The 18,155-nt window shown below is 33.8% G+C and overlaps 1 protein-coding gene across 1 annotated transcript; it reads right to left on the reverse strand.

The window, feature by feature from the left end:
* Positions 1–13,493: 13,493 nt before the first annotated feature.
* LOC113503294 lies at positions 13,494–18,001 on the reverse strand. Its single transcript, XM_026885143.1, has 4 exons — positions 17,350–18,001; positions 15,861–16,042; positions 14,521–14,631; positions 13,494–13,870 (listed from the first exon to the last, which is right to left on the reverse strand). Exons 1-4 carry the CDS (start codon positions 17,506–17,508, stop codon positions 13,729–13,731), a joined length of 594 nt encoding a protein of 197 aa, XP_026740944.1. The 5' UTR covers positions 17,509–18,001; the 3' UTR covers positions 13,494–13,728.
* Between the last annotated feature and the right edge of the window lie 154 nt (positions 18,002–18,155).

Below are 18,155 nucleotides of genomic sequence, written 5' to 3' on the forward strand. Positions count from 1 at the left end.
TTTTGTTTTTTTTTTAAATTATGTTGCAGACCCAGAGCTGTATATTACATAGATCGAACATTCTTTATTGCACACCACGTGAGAACCGGATTTAGAATTTGGTGCCACGATGGGAAGACTTTTTGCGAAGAGCAATGTTTAACAGACAACTTGACTTTGGTCAGATTTGACACTGAATGGAGGAATAATATATGCTATAATTATACAAAATAGACGAATTCCTGGAGTAGCTCACTGGAGATAGAGAAGCGAACTACAATCCTTTAACAACGAATTGTCCATTTTTTTGGTGATCGTATTTGTAAAATGAAAAGGGGCTTTTGCCTTGCAGTAGTACAATTAGGGTCAAAACAGGCAAATTTCGAACCCGACCCATTTTTAATTTTAAGTTTTGCAATTTCTCCTTGATAAAAAAATCATCTTTGATGAAAAAGAAAGTATTAGGGATAGATATGAAATAAAAAAGCATATTTTTAAATTGGTTAATATATTTTATTAGGCTCTAAACTTTGTGTTTATAACAATGTTTAGTTAAGGTGTGCTCACATTTACGAATAAGCATTAAACTTCAATACACCATCAACGAACACCTTTATTCTTTCTTGAGTGACGAGTGGCTGTAGGCAAAAGGCAGAGGCTCAATAGTAAATGTGTTTACACCCTTACATCTCACATGTCCTACATTTAAACTTTAATATTATAAAATTTAAAACTTATCATTCACAGCCGATATATTAAAATGTGTTTATTAAATTACTTATCTAAACTTAAAACTAATTTACCATTTGGTATTTACAACAACATTAAAATTGTCTTTAAAAGATTTTGTTTACAATAACTGTGGTTTAAAAACCAAAACTCGCTTTATAGGATTAAATCAACAACAGTGCAAACGAATAATATTAACGAAATATAATTAGGTAAAACTTAACAGTTCTCAACAGTATTGGGACGATATTGCATAAAACCTATTTGCCCTTTCGTTATCAATAAAGCAACCTTTAGGGCTGATATACGCAGACTCTTTGAGACAGTAATAAGGAAGCGGATATTGCATGAGCAGTAGTTTCAATGAAGCTACTAATGTCACATTTGAAGTGGTCTTCATAAAAAAAATTCTATCGGCTTGGTATAAAGAGTGCAGGCGAAGCGAGATGGATCTACAGGTAGAGTAGTATCTTACAGACATACGTCTAAGCTAATCAACAGCCGGCTGGTCAGAACAGACGCAGTGTTAAGCGGTTCAGTATAGAGGACACCACCCTAACCCATGGAACGAGTGACTGGGTTTGATTTGTGTGATCCACGAATGTATGTCCTAAATCTAAGTGTCTTTGTGCATGTGAATTGAACGTTTTTGAAACAACCCGCGACTCAATGATTAAAATCTACAAACAGTAATTCGTGTTGTTTTTTTAAAAAATAAAAATAAATAATTATATTTTAATACAGAGAATGTCGCATACATTTGCAAGTTAAAGTCAATACTCACTGCCTCAATTAGTCCGTGTGTGCTCGTCGGCATAACATGTTTTTATCCTAATTTAAATAGTCGATTGAGTTTTATATATTGTGCGAATTATATATTTGAGAGTTGTCTGATGTTTTTACATTGAGTCTTTTGTAATCCATACAATTCCATTGTCTTGTACATTATGTAGCCCAACGTGGGGCTTAGTTATTTAATAAAAAAACTTTTATTAGATCATTTTAATGTACATATTTATGTTACTAATTGAAATAATACCCTTTTATTAACTAACAATTATTGAATATGTGATTATAATACCTAAACCTAATTTTATTTCATATTTTTTAAATTTTGATTAAAAGATATTCCCATTTCAGTAACGTGTCTAATTTATACTATTCATAAGGAACTTAAATATTACGTACCTTTATACTTGTGTAATTATTTAATTTTTTCCTTTAATAACTGTACCTACATTTATTAAATGGTGAATATGTGAGCAAAGTTTTAATACTGGGTATCTTATTTTAAGATCTAAGTTAAGTATAAGCAAGGGAAGTAACCTAAAACCCTGCGATATATGATGACAATACCTTTTTTATTTTCTTACACGAATAAATAAATTAATATTTAAAAACGTAAATGTTTAACTGACATAAAACTCTAATGTAATTCTGGAGACACACGTCGTTGCACCAGGCGTAAACGATGATGGAAAAAAAAACAATGTATGGACACATTCATATTCATTAAATCGCAGATCTTCCATTGATTACTTTAATACTCCGTGTCTTCCATAATTCCAAATGCAAAAACAGTTCTATACATTTGACCGCATCAACCAACTTTAAAACTGAACAAAGAAACACGACAACTGACAATTAATATTAAAAAAATACATGGCATAAAAAAGCTCATAATTAATTTAACTTATAATCCCAATAGTTTCAATATCCTTTGGATAGAAGAAGTTATTCTTCTTCATCGGAATAGACGAGATCTGCTGGTCTACTGGTACCCTGGTATCGTAGAGAGAAGGTGATTGGAAGATGATGCCGAAGGTGCCAACGAAGCAGGCGATGGTGAACAGCCACAAGAAGAACCGATCCAATACCATGGACATGAACTTCCAGTCTTCAACAACCTGGGAACAAAGAAAGCAGCACTGTAAAAAGATGTCATAAGCTTTTTAAAAAAAAGGAGTCCCTAATTTTTTGTCACCTTTAATTAATTACCTTTAAATTTACCTTTTAATATCGTCACCATTATGACTTAATTGTCCTCAACTTTATTTTTTACCGTTTTTTTTTTTAACTGTCAATTTAAAATTAAACTCTCAAGAATGCTTCCTCAAGTCAAACTTCCTCAAGTTCGACGTCATTTTTCCTTCCCTATTCCATTCGTCTATAATTTAAAAGTTTTCCCAAGGAAAATTACATCCAATTGTGCTTAAGAGCCAATTTGTTGTCAACAAGCGTTGTTTACTTGTTTTCAATAGAGCGCTTTTCATTAAACCCCTTCGAAGGCTGTGTTCGGATGGAGATGAGAGCCAACTGGGTATTTGTAATAGAAAATATCGATAGCTTTTGTTTTTGCTGGTCGTAAAACTGATACGTATAACATAATCATTTTTTCTTGACTGACTGAGGAATCATTGGTTGGGGTCAACTCGTAAAAATAAAAACGCCCGCTGAGCACAACGTGACGCAGTATCGATTCCCACGTAGGACAAGCGTTTGCGTGATCCATGAATTACTGACTTGAGTATTTTTGCATATAACTTAAATGTTTGTGGAAAACCCCGCGAAAATTCCTTAGTTCAACACTTAGTTATCACTAGGTTATACTAAAGTTCTGTTCGCATTGCTTAGACTTAGGTAGACCTAAGTCTCACCAGATTTAACTAACTCCTAGAACCTATTAACTAAAAACACAATGACATACTCAAATACTGTGCCAGCCAAAAATGTCTAGAATAACCTAGATAAATGAACTGTAAGAAAATTCAAAGAGACTACATTACTTGAGCAATATTTATACTAGGTAAAAATAAAAACATCACTCCAATTAAAACGAATAGTTGAACCTCCTTTCACGACTCTCATTATTTTCATATCTTTCAAAGTGTAACCACATAATGCTTCACAAAGGAGGTTCCTTATCTATTTAACATGGCGTGCATATTATTCACTGCAACTAGAACAATAGTCTTCATTTATCTTAAGAATTTATTATTTCTCTCTCTCGTCGTTTGACGACAAAAAGTGGCCATTTCCAGCCATTATTAGGAAAGTCGCCAGGTCGACCTACTTACTACGAGATTCTGAAACAATACAGAGGCCACAGTGCGAGCGAGACATCACTACGTATAGAGGTACTCCATCTCGCTCCCACAAAACCAACAGCGTTACTTCTAGAAATCATAGTACGGGGAGTATCCAACCTTATCATGTAAATAAAGTTTTCTTTTTTTCATTATTTCCTTTTGCCCTTGAGTCTTAGGGAAACGTATCAAGGGACAATTTCCCCTTCGAGATGAACCGTGCCTATGCGATTATGTATACAATACGACACGTTTGAAGATAAACACTTTTCTTCAAAGAACTGACGAAAACTTGTTATGGAGATAATATTGCAATTTGTTGCTACTGTCCGCTGGTTTATTTTTCTGTTAGTTTTTTTTTTTATTAATGTTATTTAAAAATTTATTTTTATACAATGTCATGAATGTATAAGTATTCAGCTGTTGCGCCGGTTGCGCATGTTTGTCCGCGTTGTAATGAAGATTTAAGTTCATTTTTTTTATTCGGATTAATAGTTTTAAAGTACACGCATCTTCTCCCCGTTTTAGTAAAATATTTTTAACTACTCCGTCCTATTTAATTCCTAATGAAAGCAACTATACATATCGTATAGGCTTCCTCAATAAATAGTCCAGAGTTCCAGAGATGAGCACGTACAAACAAACAAACTAACTCTTCATGAAAAACAAAATCGATGCTAATTCATTACTCAAATTAAGGAAAATGCAGTGCAACACACACAAAAACGACGGCTATTACCTAAGTATAATGCTCATTGGAGTACGTACACAGAGGCACGGTGTCCCTAGCAGGAAAACATCAACTGTGTGCCTCCCACGGGCATCGTGCACTCTCAGCAATTTCGTAGACGCTTGTTGGTTCATTTGACAGTACTTTGACCTTTAATATGGAATTTCGTATCAAAATGTGTACGTTAAGTTTTTGATGGCAAAAGTAAAAGCTTCTGTAGAGTCTCGGTAACTTGAGTGTGGCGTATTGAACCGCAATGCGACTTTAAATAGGATTTTGCATATTTATAACGACTTTTGTTTGTTAAATTTATGCTATATCCTTGTATTCATTACAGAAAAAAATTACTGTTTATAAGTAAATTACAGGTTTACTTTATTGATTTAATTACTTACTAACTTAATGATAATAAGTTAATGAAAGTAAGTGGCTGATTTTTGAGAATGAGAGAAATAAATGAATCCCTACATTGTAAAGATAAAGACCAACTTGACTATTTAACTGACTTCAAAAATATTTAATTGGCCTTGCCTTTTCAATTATAAAGTTATTTAAAACCACTCAACTTCAGCTACATTAAATTAGTTACAGCTTATAAAACATCAATGCTGCACAGCCTGCACTAGAACGCTTATTACACTGAATTTCTTCAGAAAATAAATCAATTGATACAAATTGCGTCTTGCAAATACCCAATCAGACCGCATTCAGTCTAACTGGAATGCCTAGACCAGAAATATAGCTTCAATAAGCTTTGATTTGTTGAATTAAGGCCAATTTGCTTAACTACACTTTTTATATAACGATTTTAGTTACAAGCCAATCAATTTGTCAATCATAAAATGATTAAGTTTTGTTGAAATATTTTTATGGATAAAATTAATTGTGTTCCTTGTTTAGCATAGCCCTTATCTCAAAATACTGACAATAATAATACGGGCAGTAAAAATAACTAGGGGTCGTGTAAACGCAAAAAGTAAATCTAAATTATCTTGTTGATATTAAAATAAAATCGACACGTCACCTCCTTTCTTTGTCGTGTGAAGTGATGGTATAGTCGGTATTTAATACAGGGTTGAAAATGTTTTACGTGACTACGTTTTTAGCCTATTTGTACGGAACCTAAGTGTAGTAAGTCCGACTCACAGTAATACGCTCCTTTGTTACTAAAAATACAGTATTCTTCAAATACTACAATTCCTTAACGACAAAATATAACGACCATTATACAACAATAACACTATTCGCCAAACCTTAACAAAAGCGCACAATTCTTATCGGAATGCACAGAAATATTAAACATTTTAGTATCTGCAAAGGATGCCAAGAGCGAATAAAATTTGGTGCAGTGCGTTGGCAGTATTTTCAAAGCCGACAACGCGATGGAGCTGGGTATACCGCCTCGTTTTAAAGTAACATTATTGCCTGTGAGGAACAGAGACGCCGCTACGGTTTGTAATACGCTGTCTCGCTCCCACAACTGCTACTTTAAGAAGTGGCGGTAGGTCCCTTGAATGCATGTGTTGCAAGTTTCTCGGTTACAAAAGCCGCTTACAGCGTCATATTTAATTAAATATAAAGTTTCTTGTTTACAAACGTAACTCATAGAGCAAGTTTTGTAATGTAATTTCTATTTGCTGTCTCAGATTTTGAATTTAGTAGATTTTCAGTTTTGTTGATGGAGTAGGAGGGGTAATATTTTACTACGTTTTTCTATAATATTTTACATACAAACGCCATTTTTGTACTAACTAACTAACTACCTAGTAAACGATGAGTGATCTTAAGGTAATTTTTGTGTGTCAAAATGTATATAAAATCTATAAATACTTACTGTAGCAGCAGATCCCGTAGGAAAGGCAAGATGCCGCCGTTTCCTCACAAAAACGGTTGAGGTTTTATCATTAGGACACTCCCTAATCGTAAAATTGAATGCAGAAACTCTAACAGTCTGTGCTAAGACAAAAAGCGTCAAAAAATATCGAAATAAAATCATTTTACTAAATAATATTAATAGTATTTCGATAAAAATTATCTCTACTAAATTTAATTTTAGTTTGAATAGCTAAGAGCTATTTTTAAACAATTTCTTTTTATTTTTAGCGGTGAGAATAAATATTTCGTGCGGCTCGACTGATTGAGATATGTATATCTAACATTAGTTCCTAATATGGTATATGTATCACCTCGTGATTAGGCATTTTTTACATTTCTCGTGACGTATTGAACACGCCAAGAACACGGGATGAGCTATGGTGATTTGTTTGAGAAGATTTTGATACACTTTGGATGTACGAAGATTTTGCCTCACCTTGTTTCTTAAAAAGCTATCCAATGTTAATAAATTACGTTATTTTCATCCAAAATAACAGGTTTTTATTGATTTAATTACCTATGTTATTTACAAGCTATTTTTATAAATGTGTACCATTCAAAAAAGGAGTTTTTCGTCATGCAGTCGGTGACATAATCTATAATGCCCAGTCTGGCGATCTCTAACCTAGATATTATTTAACTTTTTCATTGTATGCATAGCTTAAAACTCAAATCAAAAGACAAGGAAAGTTAATTGTTTTTTTTTTAATTTACATAAATAATATATAGGTATAGATATTGAAATCTGCACAGTTTTGATTGACTTGATTTTTGATTTTTTTTAAGTGATTCATACCAACAACATCAAAACAAAACCCTATTATTAAACCTCCTCTGTCTGTCTGTCCATTATCAGGCTATATCTCATGAACTATGATAGCTATACAGTTCAAATTTAGAAATAAAGATCTAAGTTGGCCCACAAATGGGGATGATATAATATCATTTTTTGTGTAAGTACAAATTAGGCATAACAATATTCTGAACTTTGCGCGCGGCACTCTTTTACGATACGTCGTACAGTCGATCTCACTTGTGTCAAGGTATGAGCGTCCTCACCAAAAAATCGGAATATCGCAACAATTGGGTGATGTTCGTGCCAGACAAAACCTAAGAAATAGATAATTTTTAACTCCATTCCTTTTTATTGGTTTTATTATGGTGTTATTTTTATGTATATTTATTAGTATTGGTATGGTGAAATTGATTACCACTTTAATACTTCTGTCGCGGGGTGTTTCACAAACATTCAAATCACAAGCAAAGACTTGATTCAAATCAAGCATTTTTGGATCACAAAAATGATTGTCCTGTGCAAAATAATTGAACCCGTGATACGTCGTGGTCAGTGAATTTGGCGAACCTGAACTATCCATGCAGTAGAAAATGCATTACGACCTTTTAAGTCAACATATAAATAAACGACTTATTTATATTAACGTCATAGTATTATTTATGTCTATATTTGATAATTAATTTAATATCCTCCGTTGTTGTGCTTCTTAATCGCGTTTTATCTAATATACAAAATTCCCGTGTCACGATGTTAGTTACCGTACTCCTCCGAAACGACTTAACCGATTAAAAAAAAAATATGCGTATTCAGTAGGATATAAGATAAGAGATATATAACAGATAAGGGTTGCTCACACTAAAAGAAAAAAAAATATATTTTTTGAACGAATTTGTTTGTTTTTATGTTTTTAACTAGCTGTTGCCCGCGACTTCGTCTGCGTGATTTTCAAGATGCCAAAAACTAAGAAGTTTAATAATAACGATCATCGCAAAAATGTAATGCAATATTGAAAATGAAACACTTCTTTTTACATTTTAAGCTTGCTTTTTTTCTAAATTATAATGAATCTTGAGCGGCCCAAAGACTATCAAATGTTTGAATCAAACACATTTCATCGTTTACGATACTATCCTTGTGTCAAATATTTCACAGCTGTTTTAATGACTTTTTCTTATTTAATCCCAAAAAGAGGGGCTTATAACTTTGACATATCTGCCTGCCTGCCTGTCTGTCTGTGACATCATAGCTTCCGAACGAATTGTACAATTTTAATTTAAACGTTAATTATGTGCGATTGTTTGTTAAGACATGTTTGACAAATCGAGCCGTTTAAAAATGGGGGGGGGGATGCAAGTATAAAAAAAATAACAGAAGGAATAACTCAGTCTTAGCAATTCTGCTAAAAATGTTTTAGTTTCGAGGGTTTCCATTTTCTAATTGGGTGGGTTATGATTTTCGAGCACGTCTGTTCTTTGGCCGGCCTACACCTGAAATTGTTAGACGGATTATGATAGTGATTATGAGGTATCATAAAATTATTATTGTACTGTAACCAAAGAGGTAAACCAGAACCATATTACTGAGGCCCCGGTGTCCGTTCGTCTGTCTGTCACCTGGCTGTTTCTCAGGAACAGTGATAGCCAGACAGTTGTTATTTTCACACACGATGTTTTCTGACGATATAAATAAGATGTCAAATTATTTTTGTGGACGGAGCTGGTGAAGTGATAGTCGAGCTCGGTAACTGTGGATGTTACATAGTGTCATAAGATATAAGATTTTGCAAAATTGCGCCCAGATAAACGCTTTCCTGAAACACGTTATGTTTGATTGTCCTCTTAATATTAAAGCTGATCTTCCTCACAAACATTTGGAATATTTCAAAAATAAAAAAGCCAAGCCAAGATAACACGTTTACCAAACGTGTTATCTTGGCTCCCTGGTGTTTTGATCATGATTTGCCTTTAAATTGCTGATAAATAAATAGCGTGAAAAAAAAATATTAGACACCCCTTTTTTAAAATTGACAATGACAAAAATGTAAAGTATAGGATATGTCTAATTTGTGATGTTACGACAAAGCAAAATATGAACATAAAAGTGACTTCATGCGCATGAGTTCTATTTACTGTACCAATTTACAAAGAAAAAATACGTATTTTATTCGTTAACCTACCTGACGATCATTTCAAGTAAAATACCGTCATCCCTACTGCATAAATGGAACTAATTAAATAAAGACTACATGAGGTTGGTTATGAGGTTACGCTGTCGATACCGACAGCCAAAAGGAATTTTCCAGACATTGTGTGACGGATGTAAGTGCTGATCAGCCTTATTGGAGAAATTTCCAAAAATATGTTTCTAATCCTCGTCGGCTTAGCTTTGGGATCTCAGAAACTCATTCAGTCTCGTTCCTTCCCCTGTTTTTACCAGGCTACGAAAGAAGAAAATTTTAAATAAGTAGAGATTACAATAAATTGTTAAAGGAATCTTTGGAAGGGCCACGTGTGCGGTCTCTGTAATGGCGGATGTAGACCAATCAAATCGTTAAAATATTGAAAAATCCCAGTTATCAGTAGACATTATTCTATCAATAGATACATAATGTCAAAAACCTTCTAGCGTACGCTCTTATTCATTGATAGCTTTGGTCGTACAGATCTTTCACATTGCATACCTATTATGAAGTTTTTATGCAAGTTTTCTGGGCTTTTCTATCCGAAATACTTTTGGCCTATGTAATGTAAAACGCAAATTTAAGAAAACATAATTTCATTGTTTGAAAGCCTTTTTTTTGTTTGAAAGTTTATATTTTTGTTGCTAGTTGTTACAGATGAACCAAGGTAATATAATTAACTGTGTCGTTCAGTAATTTATTGTTATGCATAATTATAGATGAGATCGATGTGAACTACATGCAACTTTGAGTTGAGTGTCACTACGAATTCTTTTATCTTGAAGTAGCATCGCCAACATTACCGAGCTAAAAACATAGGTAGATACACCTATCGTAAATAAACACAAAATCATATTAGTGGGTTTACTGACACATTTGAACTTGAGTAATTTTAGTACACCAATAAAAATAAAAATAATTTAAGTTCCTTTGTTTCAAGAATGTACCGATTACGAAGTAACATTTGCATCAAAATAATGATAATAAAAGTATTTATAGTTTATTTTTCTTTTATTTTAATTATTGTCGCGCTAGGTCTACATTAGACTTGAAAGAGAATAAAATGACTAATTTTGTGAAAATGATTTACTTTCGAAAAAATATATTATTGCTCTGCCAAAAGTCTTAAGATAAATAGCGTGATGTTTTTTGAGTAAATTGATGACCGTGCTGCCTACTACTCAATGGGGTGAAAATACACCTCATAATTGTATTACACGATGTTACGGGTGAGTTCAAAAATTTTAAACTTTACTGCTCATGCCCCCTGCATAGTAGCGTTATAGTTTTTGTATATTTGTTATACCATGTGTACGATAAGGTTCATGCAAAATTTGAACGAAATATATTCAGTAGTTTATGAGATAATTTGATATTTGTGTATAGATATAAAAGGCTCCTGCTCACCCCCTGTAATGAAAAGCGAGATAATAAGTAAAAAGTATGTTGACCGGACCTCTTGTTGATATTCTCTGAAAATATGAATCAAATCTATCCAGTACTTTCCGAGATCTTTCCGGACATACATACAGACAAACAGACAAACAGACAAAAATTCTAAAAATCATATTTTCGGCATCGGAATCGTACGTATACCACCCTCCAATTATTCTTTTTTAAAAATATTCAATGTACAGTTTTCACTTTTCTACAATTTTATTATATGTATAGATAATGTGGCACTAAAAATACATACAACTAGAACAAAAAATTTTCGGCAAAACAACGGTTGCTGGGTCAGCTAGTTTTTTAATAAAATTAATGTGTTTGCAATTGTAATAACCTTTTAGACATGCTTTTAATTTGTACTATTCACAAGCAATTCAATTGAAATTGTTGTTAAATTAAAGTAAAAGATATCAAAGAACACTCTTCGAACGAAAAGCCAAGGATTATGTAACGGGACAAGTAAAACTGAGAGAGAAAGATGGCGGAATACTTAGATTTAGATTTTAATAACGAAAATGCGCTGTAATTTTTTAAAAGATTTTAAAATTAATGTGATGCATAAAATCTATTGAAAATTAACCATAAATCACAATCTTTATCATCTTCATGGACATCCTCTCAAACAATTCTTCTTTTAATCGTCAGCAAATACCCATTCCCCCTAAACAGTGAATTATTATATGGCTGCTTGCAAGCTAAATATTCTTTGAATCCTTAATGAACTACCTGTTCTTGTGTTCCGATCAATTTCGGCCACGGCGGCAGTTAGTGTAAAAAACTACGAAGGACATGATGATGACACAAGAATATGCCCAATCACAGGTGCGCACTCTATTCCCTTTCTGTCATAGCCCGATGGGACCGCAAGGCCGCACAATTTGTGATCAGGCGCAGAACGATTAATGTAACGTGATACCTACAACACGAAAGCTATGGTATTCGTTACTAAAGCTCAGTGAAAATTAAAAAATTAAGTAGGTACGCGCGCATTTTCTTGTCACAGCTTTGATCTGGCAATCCTGCGGTCTTACCACAAAAAATAACCGTTTTCTTACACGATGCGACATCATCGTTCAAGTTGCGGTGCATTGCTGTCAATTATCCATCACCTACGACACCAAATCTAGGCAGCACCGCAATGTACTGTAAGATGCACATTTGTGCAATTGTTACCGTAACGTTTAAATGAAGCTGAGAGTTTGAGACGATTTCACTAACATAATATGAATATCTACTAATGGCAACCGATCCTAGTAGAGTATACCAATATCGTCAAATCGCTTAAATGAATATTTTTAACTGCCTGCTGCATTCATGAACTTATTTTTTGTTTCACAAACATTCAAGTCACATGCACAAAGACACCCAAACTTAGAACAAGCATTCCTAGACCACAAAAACGATTGTCCTACGCGGGCATCGAACCCGCGACACGTCGCGCTTATTGCGTTTGGCGTGGTGTCATCAACCACTCGCTAACCTAGCAATCGAAATATAATTTTAGTAATCGTTTATGTACCACCAAGTGCAGCGTGGGACGATCACCTGCCAGATGGACCGACCGACCGACCGACTTGGTGAAAACCGCTGGGTCTCGTTGGATGCAGGTGGCAATGAACCGGTCGCACTGGAGAACATATGGAGAGGCCTATGTCCAGCAGTAGACAGCTATAGGCTGAGATGATGATGAATCGTTTATATTGTTTTCTATAAAAATACAAAAAAAAATCTCCAAAAAGTTTTAAATGCCCATATCTTTTAAAAGAGAAGACCGAGAAAGATTGCATGCGAACCTTATCTACACAAAGATATCGTGAAATGTGAATCGCGTTTCCAACGTGTTCACTGACCCGGGATGTTGGATCAAAGAATTAGTGTCTCGCCTCCCTCATTAGCTCAGTCACGAGTCACACCTCCCCGGAATTTGATTACCTTGCTACACAAATATGAACCTTAAAGGCTAAACTTTAGATCTGGTTTTGGATTTGTATGTAATAAGCTTCATCATCGACCACGAAGTTACGCGTGAATGGGAATAGTATTTTAGGTTAGTAATGATTAACCTCTAGTTTCAAGGGTTTATCTTTGATAGGAGATGTTATGTTACATAAGGTTTTTAACAAAGTGACTGATTTTGGTTGTTTTGCTTCCTGATATTAAAATATGTAAAGTGACAAATGGGCAAAAAAATAAAGACTTATTTAGTCCGTCAGATGGATTATTAAAAAATATTACACACGAAATAATAAAAAATGATAAACACAAACTGCTTACACAGAACTGACGTCACGCATCAATTCCAGTATATTGTATATGATCTTTTTGTCGATATTAAATTAAAAATACGTATACAATAATATTGCTTATTAACGTATCTGACAGATACCTATCGAAAAAAGGCTTCGCCCCCCTTTGTCTATCAGTACTTACCTGTAAGAGCGAGACAGCGTATTACATTATACGTAGAGCCTCGCTATTCTATTCTTAAATCCTGATTTAAGATCTCATAGCAAACGCTCATTAGATTTACTTTTTCTACCGCTATCTAGGTAAAGAGATAAAAAAAGTCTGGACTTGTTAAAAGAAGGAGAAAACAGAAACCAAAGAAAAATAAACGATTCTGGTGTTATACATTAAATGATCAGAAATACTTAATATAATTTTTTACATCTAAATCTATACGAAACAGTATTGACTTACGTTAGTAATTTTTTTTTGGTCTTATGCACATACAAATAACTACTAAATTAAAACAAATATATTTTTTGGTGAATTTTACACACAAACATTTAAACAATCAGATTGTACAAAAGAACCTACTTTAACAGCGACAATTTTTTGGTTACAAAACTTAAAACAATTTTCAAACATACAATATTATAAACTAAAATAAAAGACAAAACAATCAATGATGTTTATTTAAACCTAAAATTACTTGAAGCAGCGAAATAGGACAATCGTGAATTCTTTCGCAGACATTTGGTTCCAATAACTCCCGATAAGTTTCATTAAGTTCGTCTTTAAATCCTTCCTCGTGAACTGGGGCACTTGAAACAAAAGAAAATAACTTCTATTAGGAGAGAGCTAAGTGTCAAATAAAGTTGTATAAAATACTTGGAAGTACTGAACTGGGCCCTGTAATTAATTAGTGTTAGCTGCCGATTTTTTCAATACTCAGTATCTTTGAGTTAGCTGGAGGTGTTAAGTGGACTTAAGATATATTAGGACACAGGGTTAAGAAAATGTGTTTTGTACAAAAAAATATATAAAAAAATGTCAAGAAAAAAAATCCAGTCCGTTACCTTAACCTAACTTACTTAACCTGAATGTGAATGGACATTTTTAAAACACTCTTGGGATAAAATTGCAATTCAGCTTGAAATAAGAAAATATGTTATCTGAGCAAGATTATATCGAGACTTCGACGAATTATGCCATTGTACTTGATTTTAATTTTGATTACATTCCTAAGAAACTTTTGACTACATAGATACATAGTCGAAAGAATCATTAGCGCATTGATCGGCGAGACAATCTAAGCTGGAATATTGATCAATTTTCCGAAACGCCTACTCTAAGTTTGGGCAAATTTTCGAAATAATATTTGTCCAATTAATATTTAGGAAAGCTAGCATACTGGTAATAAAACATCCCAATTTAAATAAGTATTTAAAGTGAAAAATAAAAAGATACATACGAGAACAAACTCCTCAAAATGTCATGCACCAGAGACTTTCCCGGTGGAGCCAAGTGTGTTCGCGCCTCACATATGCTTCGATAAATACAGGAACGACCGTTCAAGTTGTAACTGGAAAACAAAATGATTTACTGAACACTTGTTACGGAAAACTTAGTCTTGCAGAAGGTTCGTACTTTGTAGCTAGCTGTATGTTGGTCACAGTAAAGTTATTGGAATCATTTCTTATGTTTACGTGGGTGTTAGACTGAAAAAACGTGAGCTTGGGACTGTTTTTCAAAATTTAAGTTAAAAAATGTTTAACGTCTTAGCAGATGTTAATAGTCAAATACGGGTTCTGTGACCATAGTCCGTCTAAAAATAGGTTTAGTTCTGGCAGCAAAATGTCCCACATCACAAAAAGGATCTTTCGTTTTGACAGCGGGCTATCACAATCTACGGGCACATAGACTATAATTATATTATTTTAATAATAGTCCATTGAAATGTTTCATTTGGCTATTGCGTTTTTTAGAGGGCGCTATTTTATTTTCTCGATATGTATATTGGGACAGTGTAAAACTAAAACCAAGTTTGTGGGGTGCCCCTTATCCCACAGCCACCATCTTGAAAATAGTGCCAATTGATGTATAAAAATAGTACTAATTGTCGACATAAAAACAAAAAACAAACAAGCTTCTTATCCCAAACGAATACCGCGATCGATCACATCCATCAGTCATCACTTAAATAAGGAAAATAAATCGTCATCAAAATTCTGATCGATCATCGTTTAAATCGTTTCCTTATCCAGACATTTTTAATCAATTACAGCACTAAACAGGATATATTGATTCCTCGTAGGATAAAATTTGTTTCAAATCCTTTAAAACGAGTTTTTTTTACATTAGATTCATTACATCTTTTCAAAGCGTCTCGCGTAAGTGTAGCAATTATCCCACTCGCATAATAATTATGACATAATCAGACATTGACTAGCAATGTTTGATGAAGCAAACAAAGCTGTAGTCTAGTGTGTTTCTATTTCGTAAATCACGTGACATGCTATACTTCATTCTGATACATTTAAGCGGTAAAGATTGTAGAAATACCACTATTAATGCAAGTTTAATCTGGACTGACTTTAACTTTTCTGGATTCTTTACACAACGAATAATATTTTTGTACTTTTTTTGTCTAGCCCACTGTGTCCCACTGGTGGGCAAAGGCTTTTCCAAATCTTTCCACGATTCTCTGGCCTGGGCCTCATGGAACCAGCCCGTGCGGTAAGCGTTAAGAACGTCACGCCACCGCTTCCTAGGCTGCCGTTTTTACTTATTACTATGACTAACTTCCTTTACCTCTCCAAAGCCGAATCTAATTTCTGCCAAAATTCCCTCTTCTGTCTATGGTGTATCTTCCTCCTATACAAAGCGTTTATTTCCTCTGGCTTCGGTAATGGGTATATGACGTCGATTTCCAAGGATATGTTCCAGCCAGACGGCGCGTGGACCATGAAAGCCTTGACCAGGGATATCGTCAACTGGAAACCATAAAGAGAAAAATATTAGTTAAAGCTTGGGAGACCACATTAGGATATGAGGTATTTTGGATTCATCATCATCATGATACTTGTTTCTATTGGGTTACATCGATGTAAAGTTGTTTATTTTCTATGTAGAATTAGTTAACGAATGTGGATGTCAGCTTCTGAAGAAAAATACACTTTTCTCTTTCTACACCTGTGGTAGAATTTTCAGTGAGATTTTATTTTTGGAGAAATAAACAGGATGACTTTTTGGCAGTGGTTCAATAAATTTTAGAAGGCAGGCTAATACAATACCCTTGTGTAAAGAAATTAAATTAGTTATTAGTTTTCATTGTTATTGTGCCGATCCAGGCTAATAAAAAACTTTTGAAAGGACTAAAATTAAACCAAAAAGTAACGAAAAAATTATATGCGACAGATACCTAATGCGATAATAGGCGGGAATTTTGAATTAGTTTATTGAGCTTCATTTTTTTTTAAGTATTTAATCTTCTGACCCCTCAAAGGATTCTTCTAAGAACGTGAAGAGTATAATTTTAGGTCTCAATTTTTTTTTATTTGCTTAGTTTAAAAAAAAATAGTCATATTGCAAGTCGGTTTAAAACAACGTTTGATATGAAAGTACATACCGCTGTGGGCAACAAAGAACAAGTTTAATTTATTTAAAAGCAGTTTACTTAAAGAAACTTTAACAACTTCTTATAAAATCCACGGACTATGAAGTTTTTCTACAAACTTTCTTCCCGAGTCTTTGGTTTATGTATAATGATGTTCAGAGACTTAAATATTAAGATGATAGTGCCACCTGAATGCTTATAGCAATATGGATTGTAAAACATGTAAATAAGAGTGGCTGGTCTGAGTTTATTATGTTTTTTATTTATATAGCCTGTTTCCAGATCCAGATTCCAATGGTGAGCAAAAACCTACTACCTACGCCTTTTTCTACCAGACCTCTCTATCCTTTGCAATTGCTGGCCATGTGCGCCTCATAAATTAGATTTAATAACAAATTTAATTATGCGTCAACAATATTTTCACATCAATCAAATTTTAGACTTTTTACCCTTGCGTTTGTTTTAACATTTCTTCTCAGGGTAATCAGCTTAATGCATCAAGATATATCCAATGCAAAAAATCACTTTTAGTAATCACATAACAACAAATGGTAATAGGCTATCATATTTTATCTCATACCTATAAAAAGGGCATAACATTTCCCCCACATTCTTTATTTTCTATAAACTCTTTGCACAACTTACTGTCTCAATCCTTAACTAATACAAAACAATAATACTTACAACAACAGCGGACCCTTCTGGAAACGTAAGATGTCGCCTCTTTCTCAAACCATTCAGAGAAGTCTTCACATTACTACACCTGTCTTTAAACTCTGCCGCCACTAACAACTCACTGTCACTCATTATCAGAAGGAATATAGTTATAATCATCAGATTCATGACTTCGTTGTACAACAAACCAGCTACGTGGTGTAGCCCACAACCAGCAATGTGGGTGTAAAATGGACGTGACTATTCAATGTTTCGCTGGGAATACGTGGGACGCGATGTATGCATTTTAATTTCGCGTCTGACGTCTAACACTGAGAATCCTTCTGTCTGGACTTGTTAAAGAACTAAATAAAAGTGTCAAGCTCCAGACTCAGTGCGTCAGTATCGGTCATTTACCGCTTACAGCTTCGACCTTACTGGTTACCAATTAACACATTTTGTTCATGAATGTCGTCACGTATTAACGATCCAACGTAACTTTTTCAAACAAACATGATTTAACTAATAGATGAAGTGAAATGTGTAAATAAGTTTAAGAAGCAAAGTTATAATCAAGTCTGAGCTAAGCTCCATGAACGTATAATTTTTGTCGGCTACATCTAAAGTACAGAGACGTATTTGGAATGAAAAATAAAATCGTCTCTTAAAAGTAATATTTGCTTCTTTAAAATATAGGTACACATACCGATGGATTAATTAAATTTGTAAACATGTAACAAATAATAAAACCATTTAAATTTATTAATTTTTCAACATAAAGACATCACCCAGTCCATGCTAAGATTACGTGCGTCGTCCAGTCTCAGTCGGCAGTT

This window comes from Trichoplusia ni, chromosome 19 (assembly GCF_003590095.1).
Source record: "Trichoplusia ni isolate ovarian cell line Hi5 chromosome 19, tn1, whole genome shotgun sequence".
NCBI lineage: Eukaryota > Metazoa > Arthropoda > Insecta > Lepidoptera > Noctuidae > Trichoplusia > Trichoplusia ni.

Bases quoted from the DNA above. Each gene is read 5' to 3' on its own strand.
- LOC113503294 (XM_026885143.1), bottom strand. From the start codon at position 17,508: ATGAATCTGATGATTATAACTATATTCCTTCTGATAATGAGTGACAGT. The intron at 16,043-17,349 runs GTAAGTATTATT...TATGGTTTCCAG, and splicing joins CAGAAGGGTCCGCTGTTGTT to TTGACGATATCCCTGGTCAA. The intron at 13,871-14,520 runs GTATGTATCTTT...TTTTGTTTCAAG, and splicing joins ATTTTGAGGAGTTTGTTCTC to TGCCCCAGTTCACGAGGAAG.